Below are 16,737 nucleotides of genomic sequence, written 5' to 3'. Positions count from 1 at the left end.
GCTTTGGCTCATGAGCTTTGTTTCTGATCTCCATCCACATAAATTGTCCTGAACACCTGCCTTCGGAGAATCACTGTCCCCTGGTGCTTCCATAGCGTGCATATTACAAGCTCTCCGTTAGCATGTGATTCATACACAAGCCTCTGCTGACGGGTAAGCAGTGGACGTTGGCACCCTATTAAGGGAACACCTGGGCAACGGCCTATTTAGCAGTTTTCATGAACTCGTGCACTACATCAAGCAGTTCGAGCGAATTTCAGGATCGGGCCTCATTGAACAGTGCTGAACGTGGATGCTCCCGCTCTCCAGCAGACGGAGTTCTCCGAAGGAATTGTCACAGGGACGCTATTGTCTCTTGGAGAGCAGGAGCATCCGTGTTCAGTAACTTTCCTGGGGCAGCTGATCGCAGTCTGCGATGCTCGTGTCCGTGGTCTGGTTGGCGAGGAGAGGGAAGTTAAGTAACTCGATTTCTTGTTCGCCCGGATGCTCAACCAAACTGCCTAGCCATGAAACGAACATGCCGAAACGTTCGTTATCAAAGCGCCGATGCAGTGCTCGAACACTATTCTGTGAGGCCCGCGACAATTGAGTTCCACATCGTGGAGCATCCAAAGGAACAAATGAAACAGCGATTGCGCCGTTGCTTTCCCGAGTCCAACGGGAACAGACTGGCAGTTGGGTTGCTTCCACGTTGTGTTCCATTGCAAAATGTAGTAGATGTCGACAATGGATTCCGAACGTAACAACTTTCTTGCATGTGCATGTTCTGGTTGCGTGGTGGAATGTCTCTTGTCTACTATCCCTCATTATCGTTGTGTGCTCGTCACTGCTCACAACCATAAGCGGATGGGTTGAGCACAAGACGGATGCCATTTTGGAGATAGCGTACGGCATCAGTCGACGGCATAGGCTATCCAGTTCAGGGTGCCCGACAATGCGGAGATCGCGACGAGACGCATCCGATATGGCTTTCTGACGGTTCCATATCAGGTACGTCGCGCTCATCCGTGACACTCGTATGGCTTCCCAAAGTCCGATTCGTCCGTTGAGAAGTTCCATATTAAGGCATCCGTGCACGGCCTCGACCATGTTGGTGTCGTGGATGCCATAGGTTGCGGCGCGCGACATTCTGCAGTTGGCCCATTTCGAAGCATTGGGTAAAAAGAAAGAATTCAAGTAGGTGAAAAAAGAAGGGTCATTTACACGGATTAGTTCTAGGGAGGCTAAATACCTCCAAAAGTTTGATGTATGGCGCTAAAAAATTGTCTGAAGAAAGTCGAAAGGGGGAAACGCTTAACAACATTGCGTATGCACCCTACATAATAAATGATGAGCAAAGGGGAATACGCTACTTATTGCGTTAGAAATGGCCAGTTCACCATCTGACATGATGCACTTGACGCGAGAACCACCGCCAACAAATTCAAGAAAAGTTAGCAGAAAGGTTCTCACATCATTCTCGGTTTCTATCGATGGCTACAGGGAGACTTTTGCGACAGCCGTCAAACAAAAAATATTTTTGCTGGTTCGTAGAAAAAGGGCTATCTATTAATAGGAAATCAGGGAACCTTCGGAAAAGTTCAAGCATTTCCGAGAAGGAATATACAAACAGAGAAACCCGGTTATTGTCGTCCCACAAACAGCGGGCTCGTCTATTGTATTGTGTCTCCAAATCGAGGACATAATCTGTAGAGAGTACATATTCAGCAACATAAACAGGGCTTACTTGGATTGTTCCGTCCAAAGGTATGTTGCGCCCGAATGTTTCCAACGTCGCTGTTGGTGAGACAGTTGCCAAACTTGGATCCCACGTGGAAGCGGATGTTGAAACAGCGGTCCCGGCATTCCAGCATTGGTCGTATCATTTCCAGTTCTCCTGCATTCAGTCGACGGTTTCGGTAAAACCACCTGGATGCTTCGGCACTCAGAAGTTTGTGGTTGTGGATCATATGGCATCGGGTAATCCTTGGATAGTTACCCAGTCTTCCGACGTTGAAATGTGCCTCACAGTGCGCGTGATCAAGCAGTCGACGTCGTTTTCCCTCGTTCGGACGACGTTAATCTTTTCCCTAGCATTGGTACTTTATGAACCTTTTGTCACCGGATAAATTCGCTTTCGAGGTTCGTACGCTATAGCACGATCCTGAAATTCGCTCGAACTGCTTGATGTAGTGCACGAGTTCATGAAAATTGCTAAATAGGCCGTTGCCCAGGTTTTCCTTTAATAGGGTGGCAACGTTGACTGGATACCCTTCGGCAGAGGCAGGGGCGATTGCAGCGACCGATTGTGATGTTGAGGGAGCCATAACGATTGTGCCTCAGAGGTCTCTCTGACAGCTATATAAGTCACGTGCACTGATGGAAATGGGTGATCAGCCTATATCTTTGATGAAAGTTCACTAGTGGAAGCGTTTGTAATAGTGTAAAATCGTTTTGCATTTCGGAAAAACATGAGGTTGTGGTAATAGTGATACTCTATTTCCGGCACTCAAGCTGTGTAGAATATCTTTTGGAAATTGTGGACATGAGTGGCGGAAATATCTTTAAAAGCATCCCTAAACAATCATAAAAATGTTGATGAGTGAGTGTGTCATACTTTAGAAACCGGTGTGCGCAGTGGAGATCATGAATTGTGGGTTGTATGATTTATGGGGTCACTAGTCTCCACATGGTCGGAGTACTGGGGACAAGACGCCTAGAATGTTCGACTGTAGATGATAGATGTACGGGTGACTATAAGTAATAAGACATAAGCGTAATCTGTCTGAACGCAACACCTGTTGCTTTCGGGAATTGTAATGTGAGAATGCTGGCTTTTCCGATGTCTGCGAGCACATGTACATCGGTCTTTCTCCAGCATGTGGCGGTTTGTGACTGGCGACAGATTAGATTTGAATCAGTGTAGAAGTTGACAAAACGGCTACACCCAATCTCCTCCAACGAATGGAGACCAGGTGGAGGGCCAGGTCGTCAGATACGCAGGATCGCAGTCAGATTCCATATTCGCAGAGAGAACAGCGAGCTAGTAGGAGTAATGGAGCTTGTTCAACGTCGTCGAATGACACCCAGGGGCGCAGTCTAAAGACAACGATGATGCAAACTAGATAGGATATGTACGAACACCACCAGATGAAGATGGAGGGAATGAAATTCTCTTGTGCCATTTGTCTTGCTAACCGAGGGGCGGGAACGGTAACCAGACCCACCCAAGTTGATATAGGTTATACCCAGAAGTTCGGAAGAAACACAAGTATCACTCAGAGGTACAAACTAAAGGGAGCTCCGTGGGTCGTGAGACCTGGTTGAACATCAGGGGACCTGGGACTTTAGTGGGAAGCGGCTGATAAACTGAAAGCATGAAGGGCGAAAAGAGACTAATCTGCATAATCAGAGTTTTCAGGTAGTACAGGGGGAAATAGAGAAGATGAGGATGGTGTTTTTCCGAGACCGTCCTGAAGCATAGTCAGGTTTTTGTATGTTAATGTACGTATGTCAAGTCGACGCTGAGGTATAAAGTCATCTCACCTACAAGAACTACCAGTGGGTTGAAAAAACCGTTTTCCGTGGAATTCAGGCGAAAAATTGCTTTAGTATCCTGTTCAACGTCTCCTACCATAATGCTGACTTACTGCAGGTAATTTTAAGGTAGTCGTTCAGCTTAACACCTTTTCGGTGCCTAGCTGCCGTACCACCTGAAGGAAGCACGAGGGCTAGGTTATTACCAGGTTCTCCAAGACTAGACAAGTTAAGATGATCTTCAGGGAAGGCAACTCTCCCTAAAGTGACCGATTGGTCACACTCCACAGGTTATGCTGGCTTGGCCATGTACTCCGTATGCCAGAGAACTATTTGCCTTGTTGAGCCTTCTTCATCCATGTGTTTCGGATCATCATCGACAGCATGACATCAGTGTTTAACACAGATGTTTCACTGCCGTACAACCATGACTTCTTTGAAAGCCTTACTGTAAAAAAAGAATAAATGTGGAAGGGAAAGGAACTTAGTGCCATCTTGCCACAATCATTCCGAGGTGCCTACACCTCAAGACATTCACTTGGGCAATGTGGATATAATCTGACAACAAGAAGGCCGCTGACATCAGTTGGCAGCCATGTATTGTGGTGTCTCCAACCAGGTGCTGTGGGGATCATTCGGTCTTCATCCTGGAAGGTGAGTAGCACCGCAGCACCCAAGCGCCCCATAATCTCTCTGCCAAGTCAAGGGTTGGCCACCTCCCGGTTTACGCCACTTTGAATTGGGCATGGAAAACAGCACTCTCTCCGGCAAACGATGGTTAGGCATATGCAACACCTGTCCCAACCGACGCAGCTTCTGGTGCTGGACACATTCTTTAATGGAAGTACCCGTTACACAACCGAACATTCGCTTCCTAACTGCATCGTTACGGATACGCCGACATCAACCCACACCATCTGTTTCTGAGACAACGACCGTTGAACTTATGAAGGCGCCTCAGTTCCGCTGATCGAACAGGCAAATTCTCACAGTCGTACAACAAAACATCCCGCACTGAAGTTTGAGATTCAGGAGTACACTACTTTGACACCATAAGTGTCTCCAAATGCGACCCGAGCCTTGCAGAATCGTGCATTGATCTCATCTGTCACACTACAATCAGAACTAATACGAATTCCATGCTACGTGAAACGCTCCTGAAATCCCAGTGCCGCCCCCTGGATTGTAAGTGGCGTTTCAGTGACTGCAAGTCCACAAGCATTACCTTACACTTTGTCGGTGCAAAGTGCATACCAAAGGGCGGGATGACTTTGATCAATTCATTCAAAAACACTTGCGCCGCCTTCTCTTCGAAGATGAGAGCAATGTCGTCTGCATATTCCAGATCGATAAGGGTTTTATCACAAGCTATTTAAACACCGGGATCTTGGAGACCTTCCAGCGTTCGTCTCATGATTTCATCGATCACGAAGTTAGACAGGAATGGAGAGTGGGCATTCCCGACAGACACCACTTTGTGTATGGAAGCTTTTGGAGAGCTCTCTGTTCACTTTAGCACGTCCGGAAGTCTGGGAATACAAAGAGCTTATGTTCAAGAAAAGACCGGTCAACCGGGTCGAATGCGCCTGGGAGATCCAGGAGCACGAGAATTGTGGATCACTTATATGTATGATGTTCCAGCACCTGACGGAGTGTCGAGATTCGGTCAACGCAATCCCTACCAGGCAGGAATCCTGCTTGCTTCTCTCGAGTCAGTGTTTCACGGGCCACCATAAGGCGATGAAGCACCAGCAAAGTTAACAGTCGTTACGACCGGGGTTAGGCTGATGCCCCTGTGGTTGCCACACTCACTACCAGCCTCTTTGCAAATGGCACTATCACCGACTCTCCCCAGTTGCCTGGGGCAGACTCTTTTCCCAGATGCAAACAAACAGATCAGACAAGCGCTGACTGAAAACTTCACTCCCATCTTTGAACAATGCGAGTGGGAGGTCATCAGGACAGAAGCCCGGTGGCGCTTGAGAGAATAAATTCATTCGTAAACCTCCGAGACCGTAGGTGGTTCCACAATCACCGTCCAGGGTTCCATTTCACCTGTAGGCTCTAGATGAGTGCCAGCTGGTGGCCACGACAGTTGTTGTTCGAAGTATTCAGCCCGCCGCTTTATTCGAGATTATCACTCCCTCCCGATCCTTGATGGTTTCGCTCACAGATGGTTTCCGTGGACCGATCGCACGGACCAACTGAAATAATCTTCGGGCATTGCGGGCCTCCTGGCCCTCTTTCATTTCTTTGGCTCTGTGTTCACCACACATCACGGTTGGTTCACACACTCACTTTCACTTGACGTCTGATAATTTTTAGTACCCGATTATGTTCGGGACCGGCTTGGATATTTCTCCGAGATTTAAGCAGTGCCACCGTTTGGTCTGATATCCAGTGTTTGGGTGCGCTTATTCGGGCTATGCCACAGGCAAAATTCCCAGCACTATGCAAAGGGGTGGCAATCTCGTTCCAGTATGAGTCCTAATGTGGTGGGGCATTCGGAAGAGACTCTAGAAGATGGTTCTGATAAGTTCGTCTAACATCCGGATCTGCCAGTCTCTCAGTTGCCAAGCGATTTGTTCGCATCTTAAGTGGCCCCGTAACACGGAAAGAAAAGCGACTCCGGACGCGCGCGTGGTGAGAATCCACAAATGTGTTCCAGAACGACCAGCAGTCAGTTATTGATCCGCGTCATGGGTAACTGAAGGCAATGTGGTTGATTTGAATTTGTGGCCGGTATGCCGTTGGGGGGCAACGACTTCGGCTATTTCGGAAGTTAGTACTGCATAGAAACTGTTGCATACTTGAGTGATTGTGCCAGAACTAGAGAACGAGGATCGGCGAATGATTCGTCCTAATATAATAATTTCAGTTCCTTAGCTTAAACATTAGGAAACACAATTAGTTTAACGAATAGCGAGTAAAAAGTTTAACACACCGTCAGTATATAACATTCTTCCCCGCCGGAGGGGTATTGTCAAAAGGATATAGGTTAGGTTTCGTGGTTTCGAAGATTATACGATCGAACACGTTGGCCAGCGTGACATGAAAGCTCCACCTCGATCAGCATGGACGTATGTGGGCGTTTGAAACAAACAGAACAACTGATTAAAACACTAGATCACGGTGGATGAGGACACATCCGTACACGCAAAGGCAAATGAGAAACAGGAGTCATTGTTATGAGGTATTTGTTTTGGGGAGGTCGATGGCTGTGGGCCTTTAAAATCGATGCTGACGCGTTCAAACGTTTGTGTAGCTTTAATAAGATTGCCAAAAGGGTGATTGGGGAAACGAGGCTTCAATTCTGAGCAAATACCACATTGATTTGTAATCGCCTTAACATCCTCAGTCAAAAACGGAAAATTTTTTGAGCGGAAAAAATGAAGTATCCGTGTGATGCCGGGTTGACATAATGTGTCGTAAAGGTGTTTGAGATCCACGTATGACATGGCAGATATGTGACCAGTCCGCGAGAGTGCGTCTGTGGCTTTATGATTATGTGGACGGTATTGGACATCGTAATGAAAACAGGACAGTTCAAGTCTCCATCTCTGAATTTTGTCGTTTTTCACTTTGCCTTTGTGTTGTCTGTCGTGCATAAAGGCGACTGATCGTTGATCCTTGATTTGATTGCCGATTAAATAGTGTCTCCATTTTCTCAGTGCTTCAACAATCGCGTACGCTTCCTTCTCGATCGCTGAAAGCTGACGCTCACTGTATGACAGAGTGCGTGAAAAGAAAGCTACCGGGCGCCCGTCTTGATTGAGAGTGACTGCAATGGCTATGTCGGGAGCATCAGTTTCCACAACGAGTAGACGAGCGTAGTCTATTGTGAAGACGGCGGCTCTTTCCAAATTGTGTTTGAGATTATTCAAAAATGCTTGTACTCTATCGGGAAAATCTGATTGCGGACTATTGGATGAATCTAATCTGAGAAACATGAGATCCAGTGTACGTAGTATGCCGGCATTCTGACCAGTCTTCGTTGTGAACGGATGTCACATGGATGAGGCAACTCCCATAGGGCTCGAAAACGTTCCGGTTTTATCATTTCGTGAGATATTTCGTATCCTAGCAATAGCACTTTCGCATTAGCTATGATGCTCTTTTTCTGGTTAAATGTAATACTGTGACGTTTTGAGGCCTGTAGGGATTTCTTCAAGTTTCGATCATGTTCCTGAGCATCGCGACCACACACGGTAACATTGTCAACATATGCGAATGTATAAAGCAGACCTTCCTCGCGTATGGTGTTGTCTATGGTGTGTTGGAAGCAGGCCGCACCATCAGTAACTCCGAACGGTGAAATTGAAACAGTTTACCACATGCCTCGAATGCAGTATATGGCTTGTCTTTGTCGACAATGGGGATCTGGTGGTACGCACTTTGAAGGTCTAGTGTTCTAAACACCGTGTAATGGGAGACCTTCTCTACGGGTTCCTCCACCTTCGGCAGAAGATACGCATCAAGGTAAGTGAAGCGATTTATGGTTTGACTGTAATCGATGATCATGCACTTCTTATGCATTTCATTTGCAGTGACGAGAACCTGGGCGCGCCAAGGAGAGTTAGACGGCTCAACAATTTCGTCAACTAGTAGCTTCCGAATCTCCGTCCCGATTAATACCGTATCCGCGCGAGGGAAACGACGAGATTTTGTGGCAATCGGAGGACACCTAGGGGCGATATTATCAAACAAAGAAGGAGCATTGACTTTCTCTGCTTTCACTGTGCTTACGGCCAATGGGGGGGGAGGCGTTTACCCGTGAACGGTATGGCCACACTTTGGTGTTGGCTGAGAAAGTCCAAGTCAAGGATGACGTCTGAACACAAATTGGACAAGAGCGAGAGTTTGACATCTTCGTATTGCGTGCTTTCGCATAAAGATGACCGCTAGTAACATATAATAAATTCGTTGAAACCATCGAGATAGCGCTCTTAGAAGATGTTATTGTCCAACCATGCTTCAGTGCGATGTCAGAAGAAATATAACTTTGGCAGCTACCTGTATCGATAATAGCATGAAGTGGGAAATTATTCACCATAACGTTCAACTCGAAAAAAATCGTCTAGCCGCAGCACCCTTTCGGTGCCTAACTGCCATACCACCCGAAGGAAGCGCTATAACACTATAACACCAACGATTGATTTGGAAAGTCCAATGGATGAAGAGATGTTGAAAATGGATGAGACACCAGGGTTCACCGTCGATGTGATACGACTTGAACTCGGTTTCGATCGACAAACTTTTTGGAAGTGACCTTTCTTGTCGCAGGAATGACAGAAGGATTCACGAGCCGGACATTTTGAACGAATGTGCTTACCGTTGCCACAGAAGAAGCAAGATAAAGATGTGCTTGCAATCGCATCATTAGAGTCAGTCTGAGAGATAAGTGCATCACGAACAGGAGTAAGAGGTTTATCAGTTTTGATAGATGCGGTACCACAGGGAACATGAGAAGACGAGTCGTATGAGAGTGACTCTTGTTGAGCATGTTCAAGCAGACGTGCCTCGTGAAGCGCTTGTTGAAGCGTAAGAGTGTTTTTCTAGTAGTCGTTGGCGAACGGAATTAGACTGCAAGCCTGTGACAAAAGCGTCTTGAATAACCTCATCGTGATGTTTATCGGCAGAAACCGCGCGAAAATTGCATTCCTCGGCAAGGCAACGTAATTGACCCGGTTCTTGTTTGGTAGTAGCCAGCACGTGGCGAGAAGACACTTCATTTGATGTACGTCGTTCCGAGCGTCTGGATGGCGTCTTCTTAAGTAGTACATTCACGAATATGTTGATAGACGAACGGAAAAAATTGACCGAAAGTTTTCTTTTGTCAACGTTTAGGAGTTCGATGCATGGGAGGAAATTTGTAAACGTTTCGTGCCAATGGATCCATTGTTCTGAAGCAGAAGGGGATTGGGGATCTGCGTCAAACCGATGTGGGCGAAGCAATCGCTCCATTGTATTTTGTTAGAAGATTAAATTGTTGCGCCAGAAATAGAGAACGAGGATTGCCGAATGATTGACTTTAAGCTTCTAACAATTCCGGTACATCAGCTAAAACATTGAGAAACACGATTAGTTCAACGAGTAGCGAGTAAAAAGTTAAACACAACGTCATTATATAACAGAAACAACCTGCGATCAGTACACAGCTGAAGCAATCGTTCAGCATTGTCCGTACATACTGAGTCCAGTCCATGTCGACCTCCTAAGTAAGTCTCTGATGCACTAAGCCTGTCCACTTGTGCATTCAAATCTCCGGTAACCACCACGATATCTGGGCTTTTGGCTCACCGCAGCAGGGCATTCAGGGCGTCGTAAAACCTGTCTTTGACGGTGTCGGAGCCACAGTCAGTTGGGGCGTAAGCGGACACGGCAAACAGACAACAATCAGCTTCCCGCTTATGAAAGTCCTTGACAGGCGTTTGTAGACGAACCGTGCAGAGGCGACTATCAATAGGAATCCGGTCAAGGAAGGATACTTCCGCCTGATGACTTAGGACGATAACGACCCCTGAACATCCCGCTGCCGCAGCCGGAAGCGAGCAGAGACTGATGGGGTGGTTAGCTCAACCACTGTGCTTGCATCTTGAAGTCTTGTTTCTGAGACACAACACACATCAATGCCAAGCGAGTCCAGTGTGAGAGCAAGAGCAGTTTTTTGTCCTGCCTGCTTCAGAGTGCGGACGTTGAAGGCGGCCAGATAGGTGGTGTCGAGACTTCAAGATTGATTTGGAGATACCTGCGGATGTCGGCGCCGCTTGACGAGCAGATGCTGCACGCAAAACCGAATCAAGGTGAACGGAGTCATCAGTTCTCAGTGCTGGGCCTCCAAAGGGAGAGCTATTGATTGGGTGGGGAGAGGGGGAGAGGAAGTAAGTGAAAGAGAAAGAAGGGAAGCGTCAGAGCAGCCTATTATCGCTTACACGCCCTGCTGAATGCAGCGGGTAAGGTGACCCGGCTGATGTGTCATGAAATTATTGTTGGACGTAGGTATCATGGTTGTACATGGGCTGGGATACTGTCAGGACGCCCACACCCAGACAAAAGGACGATTGTGCTCCTCAACCAAAGCTTTTGGCTAAAAAGCCTAACTGGGAAGCAGCGATGTTTGACGGGAAATGCAAATGCACTACCATTTCTACGGAACAAGTCGCCACATGTTCCAACGCCCAACCTGGAGGACCAGGAGACTGTGTTCGTCAGAACTGTAACCTTTGAGCAACTTGGTATGAGATACTCTGTGAATGTCGCGGGCACACCTCCAGTATAGCTGAATGGATCGCTGAGGTGCTCAAGCCTTCACACCACGATGAGGTCCAGTGTCTTCGTGACAATTCTGGTAAAGATGATCTAGAGTGGCCAGCTTACAACTCGGTCGTGTTAGTAACTTCCGTCTCCTCCAATGGGGCTCCAGGAGCGAGACACCAAAGGTTTGTGACTAACAGGTATGGCTGTAATGCAGCCAGTGGCGATGCTGCATCACAGCTATTTCCTCTACTGCTTAGTTCTGTCATTCCCTGTCATATTAAACAAACAGAACAATTTGACGTCAATGAACTTGCCTCCAGCACGTTGTTTTCCTTAGCCTCTCTTGTTGGCAAAGTTATAGCAGTTGGAACTACTACTTCGGTAGATGGTTTGTAGGTGTAAACATGAATGACCTCCTGATTCCCTAAATTTAAGTTCAGTTGATGCTCGAGCATGACAGGTATGGCATTATAGAAATTTCGAAGTTCAACTGGAGTGCTTGCTCTACGCAGGTTTCAGGTTCAAGTTACGTTGTTAGTTTCTTGTCAAACTGCACACTTGCATTCGGCTGAGTGTATTTATGTATAGGCCTGAATTGGTCATACTCGTATTCCTTTGTCTTCTGCCTGTGGGGTGCTTCCTTTATCTGTCACACTTGGGTGCTTCTATTTCCAGATCTATGGGTGACATTCGACTATCTAAGTTCCGAAATGAACTCGTACGATGTTTGCAACAATGTCAAAATGTGACACTCCCTGTGTAAGCCTTATTCGGACTTATATGTGTTCATGACAGCCTGAACGAAGAAAGTGATCTGGTTGATGTCACGTTGAGTGTCTGCTCTGGTCTACCAGATCGACATACACGCCTAACCATAATTGACAAAATTTTTCGTCGAAAATCCGGTAGGTATACGTTTTATTTCCTAATCTCGTCGGTTGATATTCAGTCCTGCCATCAGATGCTACTACTTACGCCAAAGGTAGGGTCATGCTTTTCCACATATTTGTGCAATAAAGTTTTTTGTTACGTGTCTAGTGAACTTCTTCCCTTAGCATGGTAAAGTGCTTTCTCCCCATCATCCTCGACTGAGTTAGCTTCTGTTCTACAGAAAATTTGTCTTTCGATGAAGACTTGTGCTTATGTTTGCACATGCTGACCTACTTTCTGTCCAAAGCTGCGTCGACGCCAGAGGTTATACAAAATCTGAAGGCATTATTGCCATGCATGGCTTCAGTTCTTCGTGAGTAGTTCTGATCCTGCTTTTGTACTCGCACATTACCTTAAAGGCCTCACCTCGATGGACAGTATGCTTTCCAGTTTCACCTTCCTGATACAAATTTTCCGATTCGAGGACTCAAACGCCTATGCTCATTCTGTAAGTGAGGAACTCCCCGGTGACTTTTTCGTGTTCTCATCAAGACTTTGCAAGTTCTGCAAGAATCTAATGTTCCACCAGTTCAACGCATTCACTCTTATTTTGATCTGCTTCGCCAATTACTTTATGATGGAAATTTTCAAGCTCGGCGTCTGGTCATAATTTACGCCGTTTTGGGCAGCTTATCTGCGGAACAATGGGCAGACAGCCCAACCGACTCAGGCTGTCTTCCACTCAGTCTTCTTACCGAAGCATTTTTGCACTACACGAACACAAATTTACCGGTCAGTTCAATGGACACGACAGAGTTATACTTCCTGGCCAAAATAGGACAGACTTGGAGTTCACGTTACAGGTACCATGAGTTTTTTTCTAACGTTACTTCTAGCAACATGTCCCTACAATTAAAGGGTAGGGGCGATGGTCAAGTTTCTGGAATCGGCCTCAAGCAGCCACCCATATCTGACCTTCTGAGGTTTAGTTTGGAAATGAAGAGTTCTTCTGTCTCGGTATGTATATCATCATTACTTTCTACTCTTTGTCTAGGTGATACGTCATTGTTGTGTGGAGACATTCGAGAATTTGTTGAGAGCACATCTGACATACTGCAATGGTAAGACTGTGGCTGAATTTTACAATGACCTCCAAAGTTTGTTGTAGCTTCTCTGGGTCTGATTGCTGTGATGTGGTTAGTGAAATCCTTTCTCACATGGGTCGCAGTTCCTGGCTACTTCGCGGGACCTTGAACGTGCTAACTAGGCTTGTGGAATTGATCTTCCAAAAAACGAAGTACTCTGTTTCTTGGTTGCTCGACCGCTTCGTCGAAGATAACCACTCCGAAGACCGTCAGGAATCCTCATCAGCTTTTGTCGCTTCACGTTTGCTGATGTGTGCCGCTGACCCTAGTCTTGCCATTTATGTGAGCCCCAAATATCCCATTATCTTGTTTGATTTTGCTCTATACTACATTGGTACCAATGTTACCAAGTTATGCTTTTCCGGTGAGCCATATAGGACCAAATCAACCATCCGAGTGAACTTCATCTGAGAGGTTTGGATTCCCCTCTTGGGGATCCAAACAGATTTTACTGTCTAAGCTCCTTATAGTGAGATCAAGACGTGTGACTTCAAGTAACTGGTCAGCAGTATATAAGGTTTAACACACTTCCCTTGGATACTTAGCGTTCAGTTAGTCCTATGGTTATACATTCCTCTAGTCACCTCTCTTGAATATATTATTTATTGACATGGTAATGTAGATGCATAGTTGGCTGCTTTATACCTCTTTGTGCTGCTTCTCCAGGTAGCCGAACTGCATGTTCTCATTGCCAATCGGCTGCTTATAACGAATGCATCTCTGCTTCGCTCGTGGTTGAAGCCCCTGGTTACTTTAGCTGGACAGGATTACGAAACATACGGAGCCAGTATTAACCAGGTATGGGAATTTGTTACAACTCGTTGTTCGTTCTTGAGGCCAATTTACATACAATTTACTCTTGTTCACATCGCCCCGGTATTCTTTCGAGTACCTGGTGAATCGGTACATATCCACACAACTTTCTCAACCCTCGGGTTGGCATCCGACCACTGGACACCCAGTTGTTTCATATACACACATGCTATGCCATCCAAGGTAAATGGGGATTCAAGTGGTTTGTTAGGTCATTCTTATTCCTTCCATCTGGAGAAGTTGCCTTCAGTGATGCCAACGCGCCGCTTTGACTGGAGACGTTTCCTCCCAGGGAGTACAATCAGTATGCTTCTCGTTGACGAAACTTCTCAGTTGTCTCTAGTTGCACCTTACAACATACGGAAGGTGCAACAAGCTGAAAGGTTTCGATTTCAGCTTGTGCTGCGAATATTCGGTACTGGTCTCTGTGTGTGGAGGAGATATAGTAGTATCTGAGCAAGCCTAGCACTCGTAAAATTCAGCAGACCCTGTCTTCCGGTTTTATTAAATACTTTTGGGCTGCCTGAAGTAGTCGAAAACTGAAGACGGATGTTACAATGAAAAATATAATAGGGAACTAGAAGCGCGATTGCTTATCTCACGTTGCTACCCCTTGTCGCCTTGATTTAGTGCCTTACATACGGATTACGACTGTATAATGTTTGAGCAGCTTTTAGAAAAGTTTTCTAGTTTCACCCCGTGGCGGAGCAGCATTGCTGTCGATATTTCGGCCGTTTTAGTGTGACAGCCGATCGATGCTAAAGACAAAGGCCGGCTACTTTCACGTTTTCTATTGAGGGTCAATTAACGGTCTCGTGAATGGCTGTACTCGAAAATCCACGTTGCAAAACTTGTCTGTTGTAAGGGTGTCTTTGTATTATGCCAGAATGACAACTTGTAGTTATCATTTCACCTTATAGTCCCAAAATTGATAACTGGGGCGTTGCATTTGCTAGCTTCAAAGGGGTTCATCTGATGGACACGAGTTTTGGACTCCTACAGAGCAACTTGGTGAATTCTGGTTGAGTTCTCTACGGCTTCGATGTAACTACACCAATGTCAATCGATCTTCTATACATATTCCAAAACAGTGTCAGTCCTTCTTACCAAGGATGTGGATTGTAACCCTTCTACTTAGATTGCTTTGCTAATATTTGGCACTAGAAGTTCCAAATTGTGTTTTCGTTGGATCTGTCCAGTGACCCTTAGGGTCATCATTATCATGAAGTTGGGTCTTTATCTGCGCTTGTATGCGTTGTCGTTAAGACGGGGATACCTGTGAACAAAACACACGAGAGTGGGAAGTGAACAGTGATGTAACAGCCAAGCATCTACGGAGACGAGGGGATTGGAAGCGTAGCGTGAAGTTTTCTGGAACAGGCTGACAATCTTCTAAATGCAGGTTTTCCAGGGACCAGCGTAGTATGTCGGAAGTGACTCCAGTGGTCGAATGATGCTTTGACTCAACTCTTGCATAATCGTGTATAGGCGTTTGGAACATTCGTTTAATAACGGAAGCCGAATGCCAGCTGGTACGTTTCGTTGTCTGACTCTAAATTTTGCTAGCAAATCCTTGCTACAGGATTTTGATTACTTTTCAGTAGAGCTGTCATCATCATCACCATCGACAGCACAACATCAGTGTTCAACACTGATGCCTCACCGCCGTACGTCCCGCTGTTGTAGTTGTTGGTCCAACCTCCAATCGGTCATTCGGTCAATGCCAAGTTTTTCTTCGCTTTACTCGATCATCTCATTATGATTTTCCCCGAATGCTCGAATGAATATGGCAAGGTCAATGGTGAAGCCTAAATTCCACGCGGTTATTAAATGTGAAGAGGCAATAAATGCCTCAAACATGAGCAAAAGTGATGGTATCCTTCGAAAAATTGTCCAAACTTAGAATCACGCTGAATATTAGAATGAATAAAATGCATACTACTTTGGGACGCCCGAGCAATTCAATATGATGACAAAATTTTGACCGCTGGGGGCGAGATGGCCCAAGTGGTTAGAGCGCGAATTTGCCGGCCAGAAGGTCCGTGCTTCGAATCCGACCTCCGCTTCTCGACTTCCCCTGTCTAGGCTTGGGCAACGTGGCAGTATCCCAGCCGTCGTGCAACCTTCGGGTGGCATTGCAGTTAGGCACCGAAAGGGTGCTACAGATGAACGATTGTTATTATCAGTAGTAATCCTGACTGCTGGTGGCGGCAGCCAACTGACGGGTCCGTTTGATTGGGTTGTTTCGGTTTGTGAACAGTCATAACGGCAACTGAAGTAGGCGTTTGTGACAGTGTTTGTTCTGCGCGTAGGATAAACTGTCGAAGAGCGCATTCGTGGTGCGTGCCAATGGCGTCCCACAATCAGAAAGGAGAAATCAACAAGGCTAGGAATTTCAACTCGAAAAGAAGATACAGTCGACCACTGAAGAGATAATAAAAGCCTTGCGCTTTCATTATCTCCTCGTCTTTATTCAGCAATTGTTAGTTTGCCTGCGCTCACTGTCCAATTGACGTGATGTTTATGTGTCCTCGCTATTTTCATTGATTGTTGTTCGATAGTTACGGCGACCCTCCCTTCATTTTCACAGTACATTCTCCCGAAACTGGCCTCCGTTGATCTATCTCTTCTCTCGGAGATGATTGAAACGATCAATGAAAGTATGTAAAAATGCGCTTGAGTCTTTTTTTCAAATAGGGCTTTTTGACTTTCTGTTTTTTGAGTTTCATCCTGCTCTTGCTTGACTCACTTCTCATCAACCGGCCCGATACTATTATTTGCTTTATGGCAGTCCACATCCGCGCATTGATGGAAACAACATTAACTTTCGTTGCAATCCTACCGAATAACTTCTTCAATACTTATCAGCTTCATACAAACTGCCTGACAGGGATACTAACGGTATGTTCTGTCCACGTGCGAGTTCGTCACCACCAGCCCTTGATGGCCGAATGATGTATTCAAACGTTACAGGAGACAGATTGTCGTGGATTCGAATTCTTTTGGGGGTCTGTTAAATCACCTCACCGATGGTCCCCAAAAGGTATGAAACCGTAATATAATACGGCTTTCCAGCATACGTTGCTTGTAAGGAGGGATCCAGGTTGCAATGTAATTACGTGTTAACAGCTCCTCT

The 16,737-nt window shown here is 46.1% G+C and overlaps 1 protein-coding gene across 1 annotated transcript in view; it reads left to right on the top strand.

Annotated features, from left to right (window-relative positions):
• Positions 1-12,074: 12,074 nt before the first annotated feature.
• Positions 12,075-16,737, top strand: part of T265_15456 (hypothetical protein) — a gene marked incomplete at both ends in the record, with an annotated part of 43,562 nt that continues 38,899 nt past the window's right edge. The window contains 4 exons of the mRNA XM_009178193.1: positions 12,075-12,151; positions 12,196-12,660; positions 13,455-13,586; positions 16,192-16,261. Coding sequence (XP_009176457.1) covers positions 12,083-12,151; positions 12,196-12,660; positions 13,455-13,586; positions 16,192-16,261 — 736 coding nt within the window. The remainder of the gene's footprint in view (positions 12,152-12,195; positions 12,661-13,454; positions 13,587-16,191; positions 16,262-16,737) is intronic.

This window comes from Opisthorchis viverrini, assembly GCF_000715545.1.
Source record: "Opisthorchis viverrini unplaced genomic scaffold opera_v5_525, whole genome shotgun sequence".
NCBI lineage: Eukaryota > Metazoa > Platyhelminthes > Trematoda > Opisthorchiida > Opisthorchiidae > Opisthorchis > Opisthorchis viverrini.
Note: the sequence above shows the minus strand (reverse complement) of the source record. Positions and strands in the feature narration are given on the sequence as shown.